This window comes from Geotrypetes seraphini, chromosome 10, assembly GCF_902459505.1.
Source record: "Geotrypetes seraphini chromosome 10, aGeoSer1.1, whole genome shotgun sequence".
In the NCBI taxonomy this organism is placed as follows: domain Eukaryota; kingdom Metazoa; phylum Chordata; class Amphibia; order Gymnophiona; family Dermophiidae; genus Geotrypetes; species Geotrypetes seraphini.
In genome coordinates this window covers 121,559,493-121,583,492 of record NC_047093.1, presented here as the reverse complement: position 1 = coordinate 121,583,492, position 24,000 = coordinate 121,559,493, and the positions used below count along the sequence as shown (strand labels likewise).

At 45.2% G+C, this 24,000-nt stretch overlaps 1 protein-coding gene across 2 annotated transcripts; it reads right to left on the bottom strand.

The window, feature by feature from the left end:
* Positions 1 to 484: 484 nt before the first annotated feature.
* On the bottom strand, positions 485 to 24,000 carry LOC117367816 (tetraspanin-4-like). Of its 2 annotated transcripts, XM_033960786.1 has the most exons (9): positions 23,557 to 23,990; positions 7,688 to 7,753; positions 5,927 to 6,008; positions 4,860 to 5,051; positions 3,930 to 4,004; positions 2,546 to 2,647; positions 1,367 to 1,495; positions 1,046 to 1,129; positions 485 to 855 (listed from the first exon to the last, which is right to left on the bottom strand). In XM_033960786.1, exons 3-9 carry the CDS (start codon positions 5,993 to 5,995, stop codon positions 787 to 789), a joined length of 720 nt encoding a protein of 239 aa, XP_033816677.1. In that variant the 5' UTR covers positions 5,996 to 6,008; positions 7,688 to 7,753; positions 23,557 to 23,990; the 3' UTR covers positions 485 to 786. The 2 variants fall into 2 exon arrangements, with proteins under 2 accessions (XP_033816677.1, XP_033816678.1); XM_033960787.1 differs by lacking the exon at positions 1,367 to 1,495 and having other exon boundaries at positions 23,557 to 24,000.

Below are 24,000 nucleotides of genomic sequence, written 5' to 3'. Positions count from 1 at the left end.
TTTTTCTTGCATTGTTTGCTTCTGGATTTACCCCTCAGAGGCAGCACTTCTTGTGTTTCCAAATTTCCAAGTTTATTTCAGATTTCTTACCCCACCTAACATGGGAAACTTCAAAGTGGTTTACAATTCTAGCAAGGAGGAGGGTGTAAGAGTCAAGACTTTGACCATGAGGAGAAAGAGACAGAACTTCAGTCTTCGATAGGAAAGAAGGGAGAGACAGAAAAGGAGGGGGGATGTCTGTCTACTCTGCCGTGGTTCTAAAATACACACAGTACAACTGCTGCTACTACGAATCATTTCTATATACATTATCAGTCCCTAGTGGGCTCACAATCTTACGTTATTGTACCCAGGGCAATGAAGGGTTACACAGCCTAGCACAGATTCCCAAGCAGAAGGCTGTGGGTGAAGCAGTAGCAGGCTACAGGTTCAAATCCCACCCTTTTAATTTCTAAGTACCTTTCAAAGAGAACGCTTTGCACACTAGAAGCAAAATGTGTAATAAGGATGTATTTTTTTTTTTTTTGTAATCCGCCATATGGTTTACAGGAAAGCTGGTTTGTAAAATAAAACAAACCATATTGAGAGTAATAGTCAGACACAGGATTGCAGGCTGGCTTGCACATGAGGACTCGAGCTCAGAGATGGGAGACAGTTGCTTGTGTGGAGAAAGCAGAGCGCTTTCTAATGTAGTGACCTCTGAGGAAGACGACCAGCCAGTCACAGTCTGGGATACAGGAGACAATGGGACAATCTCAGCTCTTCTCTCCTCGGTGGGCACTTGATTCACTCGTAGTATTTCTCAGCTCTGAGAACTTGACAATACATAAACATAGAGAAGACAAGGCCGAGAACCTGCAGGAGAAGAAAGGACATGTCAAATGGCCATGAACCCGCTCTGGGCACAGGGGAGGGGCACAGAGGATCACTGGTGGTGGGGGAGTGAGGGTTTTTCATGCAGCTTCAGGATAAAAGAACTGGAGACTGGACTCCGATGAGGATTATTTGGGCGGTGGGGAGAACAAAGGTAGACTGTTTTGGTCACCTGAATAACAACAATGCAAATCGCAAAGGCTCCCAGGGCTGAAATATTCTCTCCAAGCCAGTACTTCACTTTCTTATAGCAGGGCTGGAAGAGGAAGAGCCACAATACACCATGTTACTTATTCACTATCCCAGACCGACCACCACATAAATCCCCTAATACCTATCCTACAGTGCCATAAACGCAGTCTCACCACCCCCTATAAACACAGACCCTACCCCCCAGTGCTCCTAATAACTCTCCTATAATCCTAAACACACAGTCCTTTCCCAACCCTCCACACACAAATCCTCCCAGCACCTCCCCACCCTCGCTGCTCACTTCTTTCCACCAGGTGCTGGGGTCAGTTTGGCATGTAGGGCTGTACTCGAGGCAACAGGAGTCAGGCACCTCCGTCTCATTTTTCAGCTGAAACCAGTCTGTGTAATTCTTCACCCCACAGCACCGAAACTGTACAGATAAGACACACAAATGGGATCAGACACGGCCAAGGACAAATGTAAACTAAGCATAATCCTGTGGAGCAATGTCTGACTCCTGCAGTCCCATTGGGAGTAATGCAATAGCAATAGAACTGAATATAACACTTCATTTGGATCTCCCATAAGCTTTGCCTAAGTTCTTATGAACTTTCAGCACATGCAGACCCTGCTTCTCCCAGCAAAAAGTGCTGTAGAGAATTGACCAGGAACAGAGTAGGGGATAAGTTCACAGCTCTTGCAGTCCTCTCCTATTCCAGCAGGTGGTGCCGTAGTGAATAAATAGAGCAGGAGCGTAGAGTGTGAGGATTTCACAGCCTCAGAATAGGATACTGGGCTTGATAAGAAGAAGAACATAAGAGTAGCTTTACTGGGTCAGACCAAAGGGCCATCAAGCCCAGTAACCCGTTCTCACAGTGGCCCATCCAGGACACTAGTACCTAGCCAAAATCCACATTTCATGCTACTGATCCAGGGCAAGCAGTGGCTTCTCCCATCTTTCTCAATAACAGCCTTTGGACTTTTCCTCCAGAAACTTGTCCAAACCTTTCTTCAAACTAGCTACGCTATCTGCTTTTACCACAACCGCTGGCAATGCATTCCAGAGCTTAACTATTCTCTGAGTGAAAAAATATTTCCTCCTTGTGGCTTTAAAAGTATTTCCCTCTAACTTCATTGAATGTCCCCTAGTCTTTGTAATTTTTGACAGAGTGAAAAATCGATCCACTTATATCCGTTCTACTCCAAGTGGATCGATTTTTCACTCGGTCAAAAATTACAAAGACTAGGGGACATTCAATGAAGTTAGAGGGAAATACTTTTAAAACCAATAGGATTCCTTAAGAATTTCCACCAACTGTGATCCCAGCCTCACCCAGTAGAGGGTGCTTTAAGGAATATGCATAAGCACCAAGTGTAAACAGAACTTCCAAATCCTGAAGTCCCAGCCTCTCACAGAAGAGGGCACTAAAGGAAATGGTGTAAAAGCACATTGTCCTGAAAATTAAGAGGAAGCATTTACCATCGTTTGTACGATGTTCCAAGCATTGGTCAGTTCTGTATTTTCTTCCTTCCCAAACAGCTTTAACCCCTTCTTCAGGTCTTCCTGGGCGTAACTATCAATCTGAGAAAAGAAATCAGTAGAGAGCAGTAAAAAAGCACCTGACTCCCTGTTGCTTATCCTGCTAATGAGACAAGCATGCAGAGCTATTTCTACACCACATTCCTGCCTTGCGATACCCCTGCTATTTCACACACAACCCTCAATCAATGAGCCTCACTCCCACCCTGCAGCTGCCCCTGCTATTCCAGTACCGAGACCCTCACACACAGCTCTGTCAATGCACCTCACTCCTGCCCTGCAGCACTCTCTGCTGTTCCAGTACTGAGACCCTCACACACAGCTCTGTCAATGCACCTCACTCCTGCCCTGCAGCACTCTCTGCTGTTCCAGTAATGAGACCCTCACACACAGCTCTGTCAATGCACCTCACTCCTGCCCTGCAGCACCCCATGTTATTCCAGTACTGAGACCCTCCTCTCACCACCACACACATATCTTTTGTGTGATTTTGTTCTATACGTTACAATGCTCATTTCAGAAGCCCTGTATGTATTTCAGATATATAAACTGGCATTACAGTGTGTAGGTTGCAAACACATCTAAATCCAGAGTTTACAAAGCTGGTCTAAACTGACACCTCCCCCCCAAAAAAAAAAAACATGCATATGGCATGGGGGCATGGTTTGGCATGATTTAGACAAGGCAGGATCAAGCCCCCCCAAAAAAGTCAAAGTGAATTACCCATTTCTGAAGAGGACACACATGGATGTCCAAAATCATCAACATGGATTTGCTCCTGCTCCCTGGGACATCAAGGTTTTAGGAAAGTATTGTGCAGTGCTCCACTAGAGGTATTAGGAGAGGTCACCCCTTAAATTAGGATTACCGTATGGCTCCAGAAAAAAAAGAGGACAGATTGCGATATTCGGATTTTACTTCCATTGAATGGAAGAAAAACCCAGACGTGTCAATCCGTCCTCTTTTTTGGGGGGAGTCGTAGGGTAACCCTATGCTTAAATCCACCCATTGCAATGGGTACTGGGCTCCGAGACAGCTCTGGCTATCAAGACATGCTTATTTGTGAAATGGCTAGCGTACAGGTGTAAATTGTGTCAACAGATTAACACATATGTTCTGAAATAGCCCACACATGTTTATGTTGCTTTGCTGTCTCTGTTGACATTGATGCAATTCCACGCCTATTCCCGGATGTATTTTAGCACCAGCTCTACATGGGCAGATCTGTTCTAAAACACAAGCAGAACATCTCAGATGCACCTTGTAGGTCCTTTCAAAAACAGCTCCATGCTCTTAGGATGAGGTGACCCACACACACACCTACCTCTTCCCTGTATATGATGACCATGAGCATGCCGATAATCTCCAGAAGGAAAATGAGGAGGAGGAGGAGGAAGAACTGCAAGGGAATAATATATTCTGTATTTATAAATATTTTAATAAAAATTGTTAAAATACTACATAATCTGCACTGATAAATGTTTTAAGAAAAATTCATTCATAAAATAAAGAACCCTCCTGCATGCGCCTTAGAAAATTATTACTATAGATCAGTTACGTCCTGCTCCAAACAAACCTCGTCTCTTCTTCCCTGAGTCTGGAGGACCTCCAAGAATGCGTGGATGTAATAAGGTCACATGCATGTGATGTCATCACGTCACGGCCGCGCTTGCTTGGAGACCCTCCAGATGAGGTCCCAAGGTCGGGGCGTTCCAAAACCTGGACAAACTACCAGGTTTTGGAAATCTGTCCAGGCATACAGACAGTCCTCTAAAAAAGAAAACATGGGTTCTGCATCCCAACCCTATATGTCGTGTCTGTGTGTCCAAATTAGATTGTAAGCTCTTCTGAGCAGGGACTGTCCAGAGGTTGAGCTGGCCCTGCTTTCCAAAGATGGAAGAAGTCAATGACAGATCTCTCACTCCCCAGAGACAGGTGGGGGAGAAGGGGGGGGGGAGAGGTTGCTCTTTCTTGATGTACAGAGCAAATAGATCAGAAATATTTGTAATTGTTGCAATTGTCTGGGTCTTGATGCATCTGGGTTGGTCGAACCGACGTTTCAGCCATCAGACGTGGTGAGACCCGGATAACTGCAACAATCATGACGCCAGCCATGGAAGCCTAAGAGAACAGAAACATTTGTGTAATCAACTTTACGATATACATAAGAGGCATCTGATTACATGACGTTTTTTTGACCGGTTCCTGCATTTTCAAAAACATGTTTGGTGTGGAATAGTCAAACGTTTCTTACAGTTAGCAGGAGGCAGCGATTTTCAGTGACGGCTCCCAGGCAACCAATGAAACCTATCACCATGATCATGGAGCCTATCACCATGAAGAGACTGGCAGCAGAGAGCGAAGGGAAAGAATAGGAAAGCGTTGCAAACTTCCCCTGAGTGACAGCCAGCCAAATTCCAACACCGAGGATACCACAGCCACCCAACTGTAACAGAAAGAAAGCAGAGACATCTCAGTATCCAGGAGAGTAAAAGAGAGCAGTGACACCTTGGTATCCAAGAGACTGCACCCACCCAGCTATAAGAGAGTGAAGCATTGAGAACCAGCATCCAGAATTCCACACTTGACCTGCTACAATAATGATATCCTCTGACGGAAGGTCCATCAAGTCCAGGATCCTATCTCCAACAGTGATCAATTCAAGTCTCAAGTACCTGGCAAGATCCAAAACCATAATTTTGTGCTGTTTATCCTATAAACAAGCAGTGGATTTTCCCAAGTCCATCTTAATAAGGGCATATGGATTTTTTTTTTTTTAGGAAATGAGCCAAACCCTTTTTTTTTTTTAATCCTGCTAAGCTAACTGCTTTTACCAAATTCTCTGGCATGAATTCCAGAGCTTAATTACACATTGAGTGAAGAAATATTCTTTCCAAGTTGTTTTAAATGTTCTTATGTTATGTTCTTATGTACTTAAGAGTGCAGTGGATCCCCAGGAGCCCCTGTGAAATGACTAGTAGAAGATCCACAGGGCTTCTGTACACTATGTAATAATGACTGAACCATTAGAGTGTAATAGATATCCTGGGCCTCTGAACACCATGTCTCCCTTGGGGAGACTGGATGGGCTGTATGGTCTATAATCTGTTGTAATTTTCTCTGTTTTTATTTCTATTCTCGGGGCCTCTGTACACCTTGTGGTAATGACTAACTTTTTTTCTTTTGCAGAATGAGTGTTGCTAAGTTCCCTATACCCTGCTTGCAGTAACGACGCATTCTTTGTTATGCAAATGCAATGCCATCACTTGGGTCTCTTACCCCCCACCCCCAATTCAGTAATGAGTTTTCCCCTGAACTCACCCAGAAGATTAGATTAAAGATGAACATCTTGATCTTGATGCAAAGGAGGCAGCCACGGCTCATACTCATCGTTTTTACAGCTCTAGGAGAAAAGAAAGAAGCATGTGCACCACAGTCAGTATTCTCTCAGCCTCCTCCAGGAGGGACCAGCCACATATGCTGTATACCGCTTACAGCACAGATAATGCACTGGGCTAGGAGAGCTACACTGCATACAGCACAGATAATGCACTGGAATGGAAGAGTTCTGACCCGAGCTGCAGTCATCCCACCCTTCCTTTTTAGCCCAGGCTCCTGTGACAGAAATTAAGATGTGAGGAGACCCTCCACTCTCGAGCCAGTGACCACAGTGGTGTTTTTTGTCTCCATTTTACAGGGATCTCGGCTCCAGACAAACCCAACATCTATACCTTCGCCTTTGGGCTGCTGAATATCCATAGAGACCTCCTTTGTACTATCCGGACAGCATCCATCGTGGCAATAATCAGGCTGCTTCTCAGATAACACTCCAGACAGAGGAAGGACAGAAAAGAAGCTCTTCTGTTTGGATAGTGGCAGTGCAGCTCGCTGTAGCAAGACCCTCAGAGGCAGATTTGAAACCACAGGAGGCAGCCCAGTGGTTGGCTGTCAGCCTGGATATTTAATGCCAGGCTGTTTCCAGTAACTGGCATCAGTGTCACAGGGGGACGGACCGCCCCAGCACCTCTATGCCCCCCTCCCCCACACACACACACCACACTGACACCTTCCCCCCTGTACCTCTTTAAATCTTCAACTGCTGCTCACACCAGAGTTGGCTTTCCCTCTGATGTCATTTCCTGGCCCCGTGACCAAGAACTGATTTCAGAGGGGAGCCAGGACTGCACGAGCAGCAGGTCGGAGAAGCTGCTCGCACTGGTGAAGATTTAAAGAGGTGGTGCAGGGGGAAGAAATGGCGCGAGTGTGGCATGGGGGAAGCGGGGACACCTCCTACCCTCACTATGCCACTGACTGGCATTGAATATCTGGAGGGTTTAACTTAACCAGCTACATCATTATTCAGCACTGGCTGGTTAATAGCAGACACAGATAGGCCTCCTACTTACGAGGCCCAATTTGGCCCCTAAATTTAGCCAATGGTTGAATATTTGCAGTTAGCTGCTAACTGATAATATTCAGCAGAGATATCTGGCTACTTCCTGCTGAATAAGAGCATAAGAACATATGAATAGCCTTACTGGTTCAGACCAATAGTTCATCTAGCCCAGTGGCCAGTTAAATAGCACTGAATATCAGGTGGACAGTTTTTATTTATCCGCTCTGGCCAGCATTTAGAAAACACATTGAGTGCAGTGACTGAATATTAACCCTGTATGTTTTCCAGTGTGGAAAGTGAACCCATTGGCAGTCCGATGCGGATCGCACAGCCTTCTAGGTCATTTACTGCTGCTGGTTGTAACAATATAATAGAAAAAAAAACCCAAAGTTGAATGGACATCAGCAAGTGTAATGCTGAGGTGTCATTGGATGCCAGTTTAGCAGGGTTTAAAAAAGGTTTGGATCATTTCCTTAAGGAGAAGTCCATGGGCCATTATTGAGATGGACTTGGGGAAATCCACGGCTTATTCCTAGGATAAGCAGCATAGAATCTGTTTTACTACTTGGGACCTGAGTTGACCACTGTTGGAAACAGGATACGGGGCTTGATGGACCTTTGGTCTGTCTCAGTAAGGCAAATCTTGTGTTCTAATACAGTGATAAAGAGATGTCCTTCACACTCACATCTCGTCTTCTTTATCTCTTCCCAGTCTACACTCCGTGAATCTTTGGAAGTGTCCAGCTCCAGGGCTGTGAAAGAGGAAGAGAAGAAACCCAAAAATTCATTAGATCAGTGGGAGATAAGAGGTGAATTTCAGGTATGAAGGGTGATAGCAAGCCATAAGGGCAACCACAGATCTACAAAGGTTTTCACCATGCCATGAGGTGAGACATCACCTCAGAAGCTGCAGTATGGCTTCAAGCCTCTGAATCCTGTTGCCAAAATTTCCCCTCCTTCCCAGGCAGATTTCTATGGTCTGTGTCCCGCATGTGGTGAGAGACAAAGAGTGGAGAAACGGCTCGACAGTGTGTTGGAGGACTGTGCAGCTTAGGAAGGAGGGGAAGACATCTTGACTGGTAAGTTGAAACCTGTCAGCAGTACGCCATGTGCCATCCCCATCGTGTTTGGATGCCTGCAAGGAGGTGGCGAGGCTGTGGTCACGTTGTTGAGCAAACTGGATGGCCCATGAAGATCTTTATCTGCCATCATGTTCTGTGTTACTGTGTTTTGACATCCTAGGATACCTCTAGTGATCTCCTCACTCTGCTCCTTCCCATAAGCCAACAGCTTGTGCCCATCCACAGGCCTGTCCTCCCAGCTCTGAGGGAGCATAAGAAAGGGCAGCTATGGTATGTGTGGACAGCTGTGTATTTGTGTCCTTGTACGTTTGTGGGTCGGTGTTATGTGTAGTTGCAAGTCTTTGGATTTTTCTGGGCATGCAGGATGCGTGTGTAGCTGTGGGTTTCTTTGGATGTGGGTTTGGGGGTGTAGCCGTGGGTTTCTTTGGATGTGGGTTTGGGGGTGTAGCCGTGGGTTTCTTTGGATGTGGGTTTGGGGGTGTAGCTGTGGGTCTCTTTGGGTGTGCAGAGTGTGGGTAGTTGTAGGTCACTAGGGCTGTGCGAGTGTGTTTGTGAGAAGGGTGTATGTGGATTTCGTCAGTGTTGCTGGGGTGTGAGGTGAGGTTCACAGTCACACTTCCTTCCTCAGAATAGAAACAATCCATTTCTTCATCACAGATTAAAAATATTTCAACTATGGATCTCACTTCCTGAGCAGCAGGAGTCTGAAGAACAGCAAGGAGAGATTGGCAAATTAAAGGCACAAAAATGGACTAGAGAGCCTGTCTCTCCCCCTTCTCCTCCCCCCACTAGGCTCCCAGGCACTAGGTCCCTTTTTCATCAGCAGATTCATCAGCAATGTCACTCCTTCTGTCTAGGGGTTTCATGAACAGATTAATGGACTCTGAGCACTAGATATTCTTCGGTTTAGACTCATGGGAGCTGTCTCACCTTCTCTCTAGGGATCTCATAACACCGTTTAGAGACTCGTGGAAGCTGTCTCACTAGGAGTCTTGTAACACCATTTAGGTTCTTGTGGGAACTGTCTCACCTTCTCTCTGGGGGTCTTGTGGGAAATATCTCAACTTCTCTTTAGGGACCTCCTAACATTACTCCCTTTCTGTTTAGGGTCTCCTGGGTGCTCTCTCCATTTCCCTCTAAGAGTCCTGTGACACTGGGTGCTAGCTGTTCTCTCTAAGGGTTGTTACGGGTTGTTATATGTGGTATGTCAAGCCATTCCAGCTCAGAACAGGCAGAGACATGCTACACCCCAGCCCTTCAGGAACACAATAGCACCGGCAGCCTTCCCTTCCTGGCCTGAGCACCCTGCATCCTGTTTTCCAGACACCGCCCTCCTTCATGCTCCAAAAGACAGACAACGGAGAAGCAGAGGAATAAATGCAGTCTCATGAAGAAGGAGGGAGGACCATGCAGGGGAAAGTAAGGATAATAACCTGACAGACTGGAAGTGAAGAAGCAGGGAGAAAAGCTTTAGGATAACTATTGACAAGCAACTGCTGTGAGAAACCAGGAGTTGGGAGATGAAAAGCAGTGGGCAATAAAGAGAAAGGGTAACCTAATAATTGAGGGATGAGAACAAGGGGAGATGCATCAGTCGGTGCGGTGTGCACTGTATTGGAATTTCTGTGCAAATAAAAGACTAGGCTATATCCAGAGCCTAAAATCTTCATTTGAGTCAAATGCCAGGCCTCCTGTGACACATGTTGGAGGAGTTCCCTTGGTCTGTGCTAATGTGTCTCTGTGTGCTTCTAAATACACCTGATATGTGTGCGCGTTTAATTTTTTTTTTTACCTATGAAAGGCCAAAAGAGCTGCAGTCAGCCACAAATACATATGGAGGCAGTTTATTTAGAACCAGAACCCAAACACAGTCTATGTTTTGGCAAAAAAAAAACCCTACCTCAGGAATGGTCTAAAGCAGTGGTTCCCAACCCTGTCCTGGAGGAGCACCAGCCTGTCAGGTTTTCTGGCTAGTTCTAATGAATATGCATGGGACAGATTTGCATGTCTGTCACCTCCATTATTTCTCATCCATATTCATTAGGGCTATCCTGAACACCCGACTGGCTGGTGGTCCTCCAGGACAAGGTTGGGAACCACTGAGTTAGATGATGTGAAAACAAGTATACAGTATGTGGCAAAAAGGTATCCAAAGTGACCAGATAACTATTGCAGAGACAAGGCAAAGACCCTCACGCACTCCCCCAGTGTTCACTGACCCTCCCACCCCCACCCCCCAAAGATCAGAATAGAAAAGTACATACCTGTCTCCACAACATCAGCGTCTGGTATAGGAAAGCCTAGTAGAGCTGCACAGAGGTAGCTTAAGTAGCCTGGGGGGTGGGCTAGTGAACCATAGAGAGGATGACCCAAGCCCATAAGCCACTCTAACCACTGCATTCAATAGAAAATGTGAGTCCATCCAAAACCCTACTGAACTGCCATATAGTGGCATCTGCAGCCATAAGAGCTATTGGGGTTGTAGACAGATGAGTATAGTGGGTTTTGTTTTTTTTTTTTGGGGGGGGGGCTCATCATAACCTATAAGGGAGTTCTGTGAAATTCATAGTGCCCTGTAAGGTGCACCACTGCTCTGTTGCTATGTCTGGGTGGCCAGTCCATACAAGATTGGCCCCTCCCATGTCCAAATAGTCTTGTTCTATGCGTTTGGGACTTTTGGTTGAAAATGTGGTATAAAGATAGACATTCTGGTGGTCTGGACAAACAATAGCCTGGACGTTCAGATAGACGATTTTCAGAAAAAAACAACTCTTGACATATTTTTCAAAAATGAGCATTTTCCCACTGCCAACTTTGAGTGTCTAATGCCATATGCCCAATTCGGACTTAGATGACGTATGTTTTGATTATGTCCCTCCAAGTATTCTGTGTGCACTGCAGTATAAAAACTCATAATTATATGCCACGGTTCAGTGCGGTGTACAATATAAAAAATACGGCACATTCTTATCCCATAGAGCCGCCTGATGATCAAGAATTCTATTGAAAAATTGTTTGTAGAGGCAGCCTTTTACTGAAGGAAAATCAAAAAAGTCTGAAATCACGTGCAAAGCACTTTCTGTCAAGTGATCGATGATGTGGGTAGGAACCAATCCATGCAGAATCTTGTAGCAAATGCAATCAAACTTGAATAATATTCTCGCTTTAATTTGTAGCCAGTGTAAATGCCGATAATAATCCAATATATGATCAAATTTCTTCAGATTAAATATCAATCTAACAGCTGTATTATGGATAATTTGCATCATAAGAACATAAGCAATGCCTCTGCTGGGTCAGACCTGAGGTCCATCTTGCCCAGCAGTCCGCTCACGCAGCGGCCCAACAGGTCCAGGACCTCTGTAGTGATCCTCTATTTATACCCTTCTATTCCCTTTTCCAGCAGGAAATTGTCCAATTCTTTCTTAAACCCCAGTACCGTACTCTGCCTTATAACGTCCTCTGGAAGCGCATTCCAGGTGTCCACCACCCGTTGGGTAAAGAAGAACTTCCTGGCATTTGTATTGAATCTGTCCCCTTTCAACTTTTCTGAATGCCCTCTTGTTATTTTATTTTTTCAAAGTTTGAAGAATCTGTCCTTCTCTACGCCCCTCATGATCTTATAAGTCTCTATCATATGCCCTCTAAGTCTCCTCTTCTCCAGGGAAAAGAGACCCAGTTTCTCCAATCTCTCAGCGTATGAAAGGTTTTCCATCCCTTTTATCAGTCGTGTCGCTCTTCTCTGAATCCTCTCAAGTAACGCCATATCCTTCTTAAGGTACGATGACGGGAACTCCCTACAGCCATTTCCTCATGGCGATCTGCATGGGGCAGGAGCGTAGGAAGATTGCTCCTGCCCCGAAAGCCCTCTAGACCACCAGGTAAGGCCGGGAAGTTGCAGTAGTCTAAACTACTTAAGACTAAGAATGGAACCAAAAGTCTGAATGAATTAAAACTGAAGTAAGATATTATAGTCCGAAGGTCCATAACAGGAACTAACATTTTTTTTACCTAGAAAGGATAAATCACAATCCAAGTAGGTCCCTAGAATTTTAATGGTTGGGAGAATAGGATACACTTTCCCATTCAGTTTCAATGTATCTTCTTTAAGCTTATTAGCTGGTGAAAGCAAGAAAAAAAATGTTGTTTTGTCAGGATTAAGTTTCAACTTGAAATCTTTCATCCAAGATTACACAGTTGTATCTCTGATATGCCTCCAGATATACCTGACTCTTCTAGACTCGCTAATAATAACAGTTTATATACCGCAGGACCGTGAAGTTCTATGCGGTTTACAATGGTTAAAAGATGTTACAAATTAATTAGAATTAACAAAGTTAGAAGCTAGTTATTAACAGCGCTAGAGATCAGTTATTGTGGAGTAGGATTGTACAGCTTAGTTGCCTAAATACTTCAGAACAGGTATGTTTTTAGGTGTTTCCTAAATTCCCCATAAGTAGTATGCGTGAGCAATTGTTCCAGATCTTTGCCCCATAATGCCGCTTGATGAACATAAGAACATAAGCAGTGCCTCTGCTGGGTCAGATCAGGGGTCCATCCTGCCTAGCAGTCCGGTCACGTGGCGGCCCATCAGGTCCAGGACCTGTATAGTGATCTCTATCTATACCCTTCTATCCCTTTTTTCTTCAGGAATTCATCCAATCCTTTCTTGAACCCTGATACCGTACTGTGTCCTATCACACCCTCTGGAAGCGCATTCTAGGCATCCACCACCCTTTGGGTGAAGAAGAACTTCCTAGCATTGGTTCTGAATCTGTCCCCTCTTAATTTTTCCGAATGCCCTCTTGTTCTTGTAGTTTTCGAAAGTTTGAAGAATCTGTCCCTCTCCACTTTCTCTATGCCCTTCATGATCTTGTAAGTCTCTATCATGTCCCCTCTAAGTCTCCGCTTTTCCAAGGAAAAGAGCCCGTTTCTATAATCCTTCAGCATATGAAAGGTTTTCCATACCTCTTATCAATCGCGTCGCTCTTTTCTGAACCCTCTCAAGTATCACCATATCCTTCTTAAGGTACAGCGACCAATATTGGACACAGTACTCCAGATGCGGGCGCACCATTGTCCGATACAACAGCAGGATGACCTCTTTCGATCTTGTTGTAATGCCTTTTTTGATAATACCCAGCATTCTATTTGCCTTCTTAGAGGCCGGTGCGCACTGTGCCGACGGCTTCATTGTGTTGTCCACTATTACCCCCAAGTCCTTTTCTTGGGTACTTTCACCCATTACCAGCCCTCCCATCGTATAGCTTTACTTCGGGTTCCTGTTCCCTACATGCAAGACTTTACATTTCTCTACATTAAACTTCATCTGCCATCTTATCGCCCACTCTTCTAGCTTATTCAGGTCTTTTTGTAATTCATCACAGTCCTCTTTAGTCCCAACTCCACTAAATAGTTTGGTGTCGTCTGCAAATTTTATTACTTCGCACTTCGTCCCTGTTTCTAGATCATTTATAAATATATTGAACAGCAGCGGTCCGAGTACCGACCCCTGCGGAACACCACTTGTGACCAGTGTTCCCGCTAAGCTGCGCTGGCCAGCGCTCGCGCACAAAATATTACATCGCAGCGCAAAGTTTCTCTTCACAGCGCACACACGCGTCGGTAAGGTAAGGGGACGCATTGGGGGGATTGCACTTCCCCACAATTGCCATGCTTCGGTTCCTCTTCTTCCTTCCTTCCTCCCCCCCCGCGGGACCCTGCGGCACCATCAACTCTTACTCCCTCTAATGTCGGCCCTGCAGCTCCAGACTTCCTCGCACCTTCTCCCCTCCCCCTTTGGATCGCTATTATTTTAAATGTTATAGCCGCGGAGCTGTATCCATCAGTGGAGATGTCTAACCTCGGCCTGCCCCGGAACTCTTACTGCAACAGTGACTTCCTGTTCCTGCCTAGACGGGCGGCTGCTGCAGTAAGAGTTCCGGGGCAGGCCGAGGTTAGACATCTCCACTGATGGATACGGCTCCGCGGCTATAACATTTAAAATAATAGCGATCCAAAGGGGGAGGGGAGAAGGTGCGAGGAAGTCTGGAGCTGCAGGGCCGACATTAGAGGGAGTAAGAGTTGATGGTGCCGCAGGGTCCCGCGGGGGGGGGGGGAGGAAGGAAGGAAGAAGAGGAACCGAAGCATGGCAATTGTGGGGAAGTGCAGAGCTGCAGGGAAGAGTGTTGCGGTACCCAGCTGGAGGGAGAAGGAAGATGAGGGAGGGAATTAAAGGAGATGCCAGGGCTTGGAGCGTAGGAGGAAGGTATGCCAGTCTAAGGGAAAAGGAAGGGGGAGATGTGAGAGCATGGAGGGGGAGCGAAAGATGGAAGAAAAGGAAAGGAGAGAGATGCCAGAGAATCAGGGAAGGGGAGATACCAGACTATGAGGAGAGGTGTGGGAGAGGGAAGGCGAGGAGAGAGATGCCAGACCAATGGGGTGAAAGGAGAGATGGAAGGGGGAGGCATACAGTTTCTGGAAGGGGCATAGAAGGAGAGAAGATGCCATATAGGGGAAGAGAGACGGCAGACAGTGGATGGAAGGAAGAGAGTTACAAGAAGATGAGGAAAGGAGAAACCACAGAAGACAAAGGTAGAAAAAAATTTCTATTTATTTATTGCTTTAGGAGACATGTGTCACTGTTTCTGTGAAGCATTGTATGCAGAGTCCAGCTTCTTGCTGGTTCAATTTAACCTTTGTCTATGTATTTTTATTTTATCCCCCCTTTTACAAAACTGTGAAGCGTTTTTAGCACCAGCCTTGGTGGTAGCAGCTCTGATGCTCAGAATTTTATGAGCATCAGAGCTGTTACCTCCGTAGCTAAAATCCACACTACAGTTTTGTAAAAGAGGGAGGGGTTAGTTTGTGATTACATATTCCTTACTAGGCGAAGGTGTTTTCTGTGTTCTGTGTGTTCGAAAGACATGGTTTTCTGTTAGGATTGACGGTGTAGGATTGATCTGTGCTGGTCTGGCTTGTTTAGTTTTACAATGGGTGTATTGATGTACTGCTCACTGCAATATGTAAGATGCTGCCTTTTCCTAGGTACTCATGTGTGACGTGTGGTTTGTTACTAAAAATCAAGTTTTTCTTACAGATGGGGGGGGGTGCCAAAAAATGATGGGCCCCGGATGTTACATATGCTAGGTACGCCACTGTATGTAAAGATACCAGAAAGCTGGCGTAGCAAAAACTTCTAAGTTTTGAGTATTTAACCCTCCCACAATCTCACGGGCACTCGTTTCAAGTTTATTGAGATTTTGATTTAAACGCAATATCAAATATTTTCAATGCGTATAACAAAAATAAATTTGGGGAAATAAATAAAACCATTTGAACCAGTGTTCCCGCTAAGCTGCGCTGGCGTGCGCTGGCGCACAAAATTTTACATCGCAGCGCACACGTTTCTCGTCACAGCGCACGATCGGAAGAGGCGTACGGCAGATGGCAGGGCGGCGAGAGGAGAATCGGGCGAGTTGGCTCATAACTTGCTGGCGCCCGATATTTTTGGCTCACGGTGAAAAAAGTTTGCTCACAACACCCGCCCGCTTAGAGGGAACACTGCTTGTGACCCTCCTCCAGTCAGAGTAGTGGCCCTTTACTCCTACCCTTTGCTTCCTACCTGCCAACCAATTTTTGATCCATCTATGAATGTCTCCTTTCACCCCATGGTTCTTCAGTTTCCGTAGTAGATGTTCATGGGGTACCTTGTCAAAGGCCTTTTGGAAATCCAAGTATACGATGTCTATGGGGTCCCCTTTGTCCATTTGTTTGTTAATTCCTTCGAAGAAGTGCAATAAGTTTGTTTAGCACGATCTTCCCTTGCAGAAGCCGTGCTGGCTTGTTTTCATCAGTTTGTTTCTATTTAGATGTTCATCAATGCTTTCTTTTATCAGTGCTTCTGCCATCTACCCTGGAACCGAGGTCAGACTTACCGGTCTGTAGTTCCCCGGGTCATCTCTTGATCCTTTTTTAAAGATGGGCGTAACATTAGCTATCCTCCAATCCTCCGGGATCACGCCTGTTTTCAGGGATAGGTTACATACCTGCTGTAGTAGTTCCGCTATTTCCTCCTTTACCTGAATAAACGCATGTAAACCGTTCTGAGCTCCCCTGAGAGAACGGTATAAAAAATTAAATAACTGAATCATAAATCATAAAATCAATCTTTAGTGAGAGATGTTTTTTAAATTTACATCCTTTAACCAGTGGGGAAGCAAAATTCGAGTGTGAGCTTCTCTTATGTCTGTTGTTTGAGAAAGAGAAGAGGTCAGTTATATATTTAGGGGCTAAACCAAATAGTGCCTTAAAGCAAAAGCATCCAAACTTAAACTTCACGCCTGCCTCCATCGGTAGCCAATGTAGAAGTTGGTAGGAAGGTGTTATATGATCAAACTTCTTCAACCCAAAAATTAGCTTGACTGCCGCATTTTGCACCAATTGTAATCGCCAGGTAGGCGATATTGCAATAATCTAGTTGACTCAATATAAGGGATTGTAACATTGCTGTCTCTATAGTCTCTTCATCTGTAAACTACTCTGAACTGCTGTGGTATTGCGGTAGACAAAAAATAAAGTTATTATTATTATTATTATAATAGAGGATAAGAATTGTAGAGTGTCTACTGAAAAGATGGAAATCAACATGACAATTGTAATATCGTCTGCATAACTATAAAGTTTAATTCCAAAGGAAGATAAAGTCCCCAGGGAAGTTAGATAGAGATTGAACAGAGTAGGGGAAAGAGGTACCCCACTAACATTTTTCCATTTAGCTGAATATGTTCTTTAAAACGAACTTGGTAAGTACGACATTCCAAGAATCCTCTAAACCAGTTCATATCCCGATATTCCAATTGCGTCAAGACATCTAAGTAAAATTTCATGATCAACAAGATCAAATGCACTACTTAGATCAAATTGTAAGATTAGGACACTCATACCAGCACTGAACAATTGGCATAAATAGTTCAGTAAGGATGCTATTTCCGTCTCTGTGCTACGAAGCAAACGGAGCCCTGATTGAGAAGGATGCAAAATTGAAAGTTGATCTAAATATTTATTTAGTTCAATACACACAGTTCCTTCCATCAGTTTCATTAGAAAAGGAATGGCCGCAATTGGTCTATAGTTACTAGTCAGTGTAATAGATTCTTCTAGATTCTTGGTGTAATTAATATATTACATTACATTAGGGATTTCTATTCCGCCATTACCTTGCAGTTCAAGGCGGATTACAAAAGTATTATCCAAGATGTATTACAACAAGAACTTACAAAAAAAAAAAAAAAAATTGGTCATTTTCAAAAAGAGTAAGAATTGGGTAAGGTTATTTGTTTGGGGTAGTTGGCTTTAGTGAGAGGTGGAGTTTGAGACTTGCGATATTATTTCTTTTTTCAGAGTTTTCTTGAAGAGTATGGTCTTTATTTCTTTTCTAAAAGTCTTGTAGTCGAGGGATGCCGTCAGTAGATTGGCGATTTGGTTGTCTAGTTTGGCTGCTAGAGTGGCCAGGAGGCCATCATATAGTTTTTTCTGTTTGACCTCTTTAATTGGGGGGTATGAACTAAAGCTTGTGCCAAAGTACTGAAGTGCTGAGTGCAGTTCATGTGCGCCGTAGAAGGCCCAAATATATGGCGCATGGGCTGACCTTGCTTGGGGAAGGAGTCCGGCGGGCCACCGCTTTGTGGCGGCAAAGCAGCAAGAGACAGCAGGCAGAGAGAACTTGCTTGGGGGAGGAGATCCTCTTGTCACCCCCAAACCTTAATCTGATGTCTATTCCCTCCTGCCGGCAGGCCCACCACTTCCAATCTGATAAACTTCTTTGACTGGGTGACAAAAAAACTGGATAAGGGAGAGTCCCTGGACATCGTGTATTTAGACTTCAGTAAGGCTTTTGATAATATTAGTCCCACACCGGAGGTTATTGAACAAGATGGGCCTTGGAGAAACACTACAGCATGGGTAGAAGACTGGCTTAGCAGCAGACTTCAAAGGGTGATGGTAGTGACCAGTGGAGTACTGCAGGGCTCGGTCTTGGGCCCGATACTATTCAATATCTTTGTAAGGGATCTGCCTCAGGGACTTCGAGGCAAAATTACATTATTCGCTGATGATGCTAAACTATGCAACGTTGTGGGCAGCACAGCAGAACCTAACGGCGCAACTATGCCCGACACCATGGAACAGGACCTACTTTTACTAGAACAATGGTCCAGTACTTGGCAACTGAATTTTAATGCCAAAAAATGTAAGGTAATGCACCTTGGTAACGGAAATCCATGCAGAAAGTACACCCTGAATGGTGAAAACCTAACAAGAACTGCAGCAGAACGGTACTTGGGAGTAATCATCCGGGATGATATGAAAGTTGGTGGAGAAAGCATCAGCAAAGGCCAGACAAATGCTGGGATGCATTAGAAGAAGCTTTATCAGCCGAAAGCCTGAAGTTATACTGCTGTTATATAGATCCATGGTGAGACCTCACCTGGAGTACTGTGCTCAGTTTAGGAGGCCACTAGGATGGTCTCAGGACTCAAAGATCTCCCAGATAAAGATTCCCAGACACAACGGTGCTGACACAAAGATTGGCCTTTACTAGCGACCGCCAGTTCAGGGGAAGGAAACAGACTCGGAAATTAAACACAAATGTAAGACAGGTAATGTTGTAATCTTGAGGGATTTCAATTTTCCGGGGATAGACTGGGACCTGGGAACCTCAAATTGTGGCAAGGAGGCAATGTCCCAGGAACAATTGGTGGTAGAGCCGACAAGAGAAACGTCACCTTGGACTCGGTCCTAAACAGCATTACGGGGCCAGCTAAGGAACTAGAAGTCACAGTCCCGCTGGGGACGAGTGATCACAACATGATCAACTTCAAACTCGATGTCGGGAAGGGGAACCTCAACCACGACTTTAAACTTTAAAAGGGGAAGATATGATAACATGAGAACCATGGTGAAACAATGGATCAAGAAAAAAATGGGCAAAGTCAAAACAGTAGAACAGGCATGGTCCCTTCTGAAAAATACTATCACGGAAACACAAAATCTCTACATTCCGCGGATGTCCAAAGCAAAGAAAACCAAAGGCAAAAGAGAGCCGGCATGGCTTACTAAAGAGGTTAAGGAAGCCATAAAAGAAAAGAAGGACTCCTTTAAAGCATGGAAATGCACGAATACAACCGAAACTTGGAACAAACACAAGGATGATCAGAAGAAGTGTCACAGGGCAGTGAGGGATGCCAAAATGGACTATGAGGAGAAATAGCGCAGGGGGCCAAAAACTTCAAGCCCTTCTTCAGGTTCGTGAAAGGGAGAAAACCTGCAAAAAAGGCAGTGGGACCGCTAGACGACCAGGGAAGGCAAGGGTACATCAGGGAAGACAAACAAATCGCAGACAGACTAAATTCCTTCTTTGCGTCTGTCTTTACAAAGGAAGACACTGCAACAATTTCAGAAGCAGTGACAGTATTCAAAGGAGTTACAGAGGACAGCCTTACCACAGTAGAAGTGGACTTGGACCAGATTTACCACCAGATCGACAAACTCAAAAGTGAAAAATCTCCTGGACCGGACGGAATTCATCCGAGAGTCTTGAAAGAGCTAAAAGTGGAAATCGGAGAACTATTGCAAAAACTTGCCAACCTGTCAATCAAAACAGGACAGATACCGGACGACTGGAAGATAGCGAACATCACGCCAATATTTAAAAAAGGATCAAGAGGAGTACTGGGCAACTATAGACCTGTGAGTCTCACGTCAGTCCCTGGGAAGATGGTTGAGGCACTGATCAAGGATAGAAAACCCAACCTGATGAGAGCCAGCCAACATGGATTCAGGAAAGGGAAGTCATGTTTGATGAACCTACTTCAATTTTTTGAGACAGTGAACAGACAAATTGATAATGGAGAACCGGTGAATATTATATACTTGGATTTTCAGAAAGCGTTAGACAAGGTTCCACATGTAAGACTCCTCAGGAAACTGCAAGGCCATGGAATAGAAGGAAATATACTAAGATGGATAGGCAAATGGCTGGAGAACAGAAGGCAGAGAGTGGGCATAAATGGGAAGTTCTCAGACTGGGAGAATGTGACTAGCAGTGTGCCCCAGGGCTCGGTACTTGGGCCCATCTTATTTAATATCTTCATCAATGACCTGGAGGATGGAACATCCAGTGAGATCATCAAGTTTGCAGATGACACAAAGCTATGCTGGGCAATCAAATCGCAGGACAGTGAGGAACTCCAGAGCGAGTTGAGCCGTTTGGAGAATTGGGCAGATAAATGGCAGATGAAGTTTAATGTGGAAAAATGCAAAGTGATGCACTTAGGCAGAAAAAATAAGGAACACAAATATAGTATGTCAGGTGCAACTCTGGGAAAAACTGAACAGGAAAGGGACCTGGGCGTATTAATCGATAGGACCCTGAAGCCATCGGTGCAATGCGCGGTGGCAGCAAAGAACGCTAATAGAATGCTAGGCATGATAAAAGGAATCACAAGTAGATCAGAGAAAGTAATAATGCCGCTTTATAGAGCGATGGTCAGACACTTGGAATACTGCATCCAACACTGGTCTCCATACCTAAAGAAGGATATAAAAATGCTCGAGAGGGTGCAGAGATGAGCACAAAGCTAATAAAGGGCATGGAGAACTTGGAATACGAGGAACGACTTAAGAGACTGGGAAGAGGAGACTGTGAGGGGATATGATCAAGACTTTCAAAATACTGAAAGGAATCGACAAAATAGAACAGGAAAAAAAATTATTTACAATGTCCAATGTGACACAGACAAGAGGACATGGACTGAAGCTAAGGGGGGACAAATTCAGGGCAAATATCAGGAAGTTCTGCTTCACGCAACGAGTGGTGGACACCTGGAATGCTCTCCCAGAAGAGATATAAGAACATAAGAAGTTGCCTCCGCTGGGTCAGGCCATAGGTCCATCGTGCCCAGCAGTCCACTCCTGCGGCGGCCCACCAGGTCCATGACCTGTAAGATGATCCTTTGCCTAAAACCCTTCAATCCCCTTTATCCCTCTATCTATACCCTTACATAATCCTATCTATACCTCTATCTGTATCCCTCAATCCCCGCATCCATCAGGAATTTATCCAATCCTTCCTTGAAACCCCGTAATGTACTCTGTCCTATCACAGCCTCCGGAAGCGCATTCCAGGTGTCCACCACCCTCTGAGTGAAAAAGAACTTCCTAGCATTGGTTCTAAACCTGTAATTGCGGAATCCACCATTCTAGGATTTAAGGGTAAGTTAGATGTACATCTCCCTATGAGTGGCATAGGTGACATAGGTAAGGGTAAGCTAGATGCACATCTCCTTATGAGAAGCTTAGTCTTCCACTTCAGGTCACTGAGGCCAGCAGCGTGCCTGATTTTAAGGCCAAATGGGATAGACACGTGGGATCTATTCACTGAGTTAGGTGGGGGAGGGTCATTGCGGTGGGCAGACTAGATGGGCCGTGGCCCTTATCTGCCGTCTATTTCTATGTTTCTATGACCTAGGATCTGTTCCGGAGATGGCACTTCTTATATTCTTATGAAGAACATCTGAGCAGGCTATGCTTATATTCTCTCGAAGAGCGCAAAGGGGGACATGATAGAAACATTCAAATACATTACGGGCCGTATTGAGGTGGAGGAAGAAATCTTTTATCTTACGGGTCCCACGGTGACAAGAGGGCACCCGCTAAATCTCAGGGGGGGGGGAAGATTTCATGGGGACACCAGGAAATACTTCACCGAAAGGGTAATTGATCGATGGAATGGTCTTCCACGTCAGGTAGTTGAGGCCAGTACCACGCTCGACTTCAAGGGACGATGGGACCGTCTGGTGGAATCGCTCCAGAGGAATGCTTAAAAGATGGATTCTCGAGGAGGGAGGGTTCTTGAGTGGGCAGACCTGTTGGGCCGTCGGCCCTTTTCTGCCATCATACTCTGTTTCTATGCCTTCACCTTGCCGGTGCATTCTGGCATGCACTGGGAAGCAGCCTAAGGCTCTGATTGGCTCAGATGCCTAAAGCCCCTCCTAGGACTTCTTCCCAGTGCATCCTGAGATACACTGGGAGTAGCTTTAGGGATCTGGCCAATTGGAGTCTTAGGGTACTCCCAGTGTATCCCAGGATGGACTGGGAAGGCTTAGGACTCCGGTTGGCCCAGGTGTCTAAGGCTCCGCCTCAGTGCATCCCAGAATGCACCCAAAAGAGGAAGGCCTGCCATTTGGAATTGGAAGGCCTACCAGGAGAGTGGGCATCCCTCTTGCCATCAAATTAAGGTCAGGCGTTCAGGGAGAGGTGGCAGGAGGATCTTGGGTTGTCAGGGGGATCTTGGGGTGTTAGGGAGTGTTAGGGATGGAGTCAGGGAGTATGGGGTGGTCGGGGAGTGTTTGGGTGGCTTCGAGGGATGATGGGGCCAGCAACAGGAATGGGCATTCCTCCTGCTGGAGAATGTCGTGGGGAGTAGGGGTGGCAGCAGGAGGAATTGAGCATTCCTCTTGCCATGGACATTGTGTGGGGTGCTTCAAGCAGGAGGGAGACTTTGTGGGGGGGGGAGATTCCCTTGCAACGATCAGCTCAGGAGCAACACGGTTCTCTAACCAGCGCCTGTGACATGGACACTAGAGAATTGGGATGGTTAGGCATCTGTCCATTAGGACACAATTCTCAAAAGCCACTTAGGTGGTGGCTGAGACCAGGCGTCCTATACAGAATCCGGCCCTTTGTATACTAAATGCACTGAAGTGTACACACTCAGTGTGATACATTCCCTCATTTTATATAGTGTACCCAAAGTTTGTGTCTATTTGCCACCTGACTTTTGGTAAATGGAAGTTAAGCACCAAAATGAGCATAAAAAGTTACTTACATACTAGCATTAGGTACTATTCCCTAAGGTATCATAAATGCATGGGTGGGGGCACTCTTGTGCAAAATGTGTAGAATAAAGTAAGTTATCTGAGTAACTGCTGCTATTTAGGCTGTTAACTTACCCGTTTTTAAAATGGCATAACAGACTCTATATTTTGCCCTCTGGACACATTTGGTGAATATTGTATATACTTGTATTGTTTCTCAGTTCATGTGTACCGTGTACAGAATCACAAGATGGACATAGTGACATTATCATCCTCCAGGACCTCTTGGCCTCATCCCACCCCCTCAGGTTTGCTTAATTGAAGGAAGTATTGGAAAATAAAGAAAACTTTTTTGGATGCCCTGGACCTAAACACAAGACAAAAAAGGCAAGGGAGATATCTTAAACAACCTGTATGCAACCTGGCAAGGATTCTATCATTGTTCCATCTCTCACGAAACAAATATTTCCTCTTATGTGTCCCGAGACTTTATTTTTACTTATTTCAATATTTATTTACCACTCTGTTATTCTAGGCAGCATTAGTAGAAGTTCGAGATGTTGGCATAGGGTAGGGGTGGTGGAAGTAATTACTCACCTCCTATAGCTGTAGAAGAAACCTGGAGATATTACAGAAACAATCAGTGTAAATTATAGGGCTCCAGTCCAGCTCACTGCATTCCAGAGTGTGAATTGCCAGGTTCTGGAGCACCAGCAGGTTCTAGATAACTGCTCACTGAATTCCAGAGCGTGGACCCCCCAGGTTCCAGAAAGCAGCTTCTATTCCAGATCTCAGTGTTCAGTGAAGTGGGTAGCTATATTCCAGACTGGAGATCACCAGCATGCAGCACACAAGTCACTGTTTTCATGTGCGGGTCCGAGTTCTAAAATGCAGCTTTTCTGCCAGGCTGTGTTGTTGAGATACGCAGTGAAATGGGTGGTCCTTGTGCAACTCACTGTTCTTTGGAATTTTGTCCCTCCCTTTCTGCCCAAACTGTGGTCACTCCAGCCCTCTTTAAGTTGCTCAGAGCGCTGTCTCTCT

What these genes read in the sequence shown, in the direction of transcription:
- LOC117367816 (XM_033960786.1), bottom strand. Translation starts at nt 5,995, where the DNA reads ATGAGTATGAGCCGTGGCTGCCTCCTTTGCATCAAGATCAAGATGTTC. An exon ending in ATCGCTGCCTCCTGCTAACT is followed by an intron (nt 4,005 to 4,859) that starts GTAAGAAACGTT and finishes ATTCCCTTGCAG; the next exon opens with TTCTTCCTCCTCCTCCTCCT. An exon ending in TCATCATATACAGGGAAGAG is followed by an intron (nt 2,648 to 3,929) that starts GTAGGTGTGTGT and finishes TTCTTTTCTCAG; the next exon opens with ATTGATAGTTACGCCCAGGA.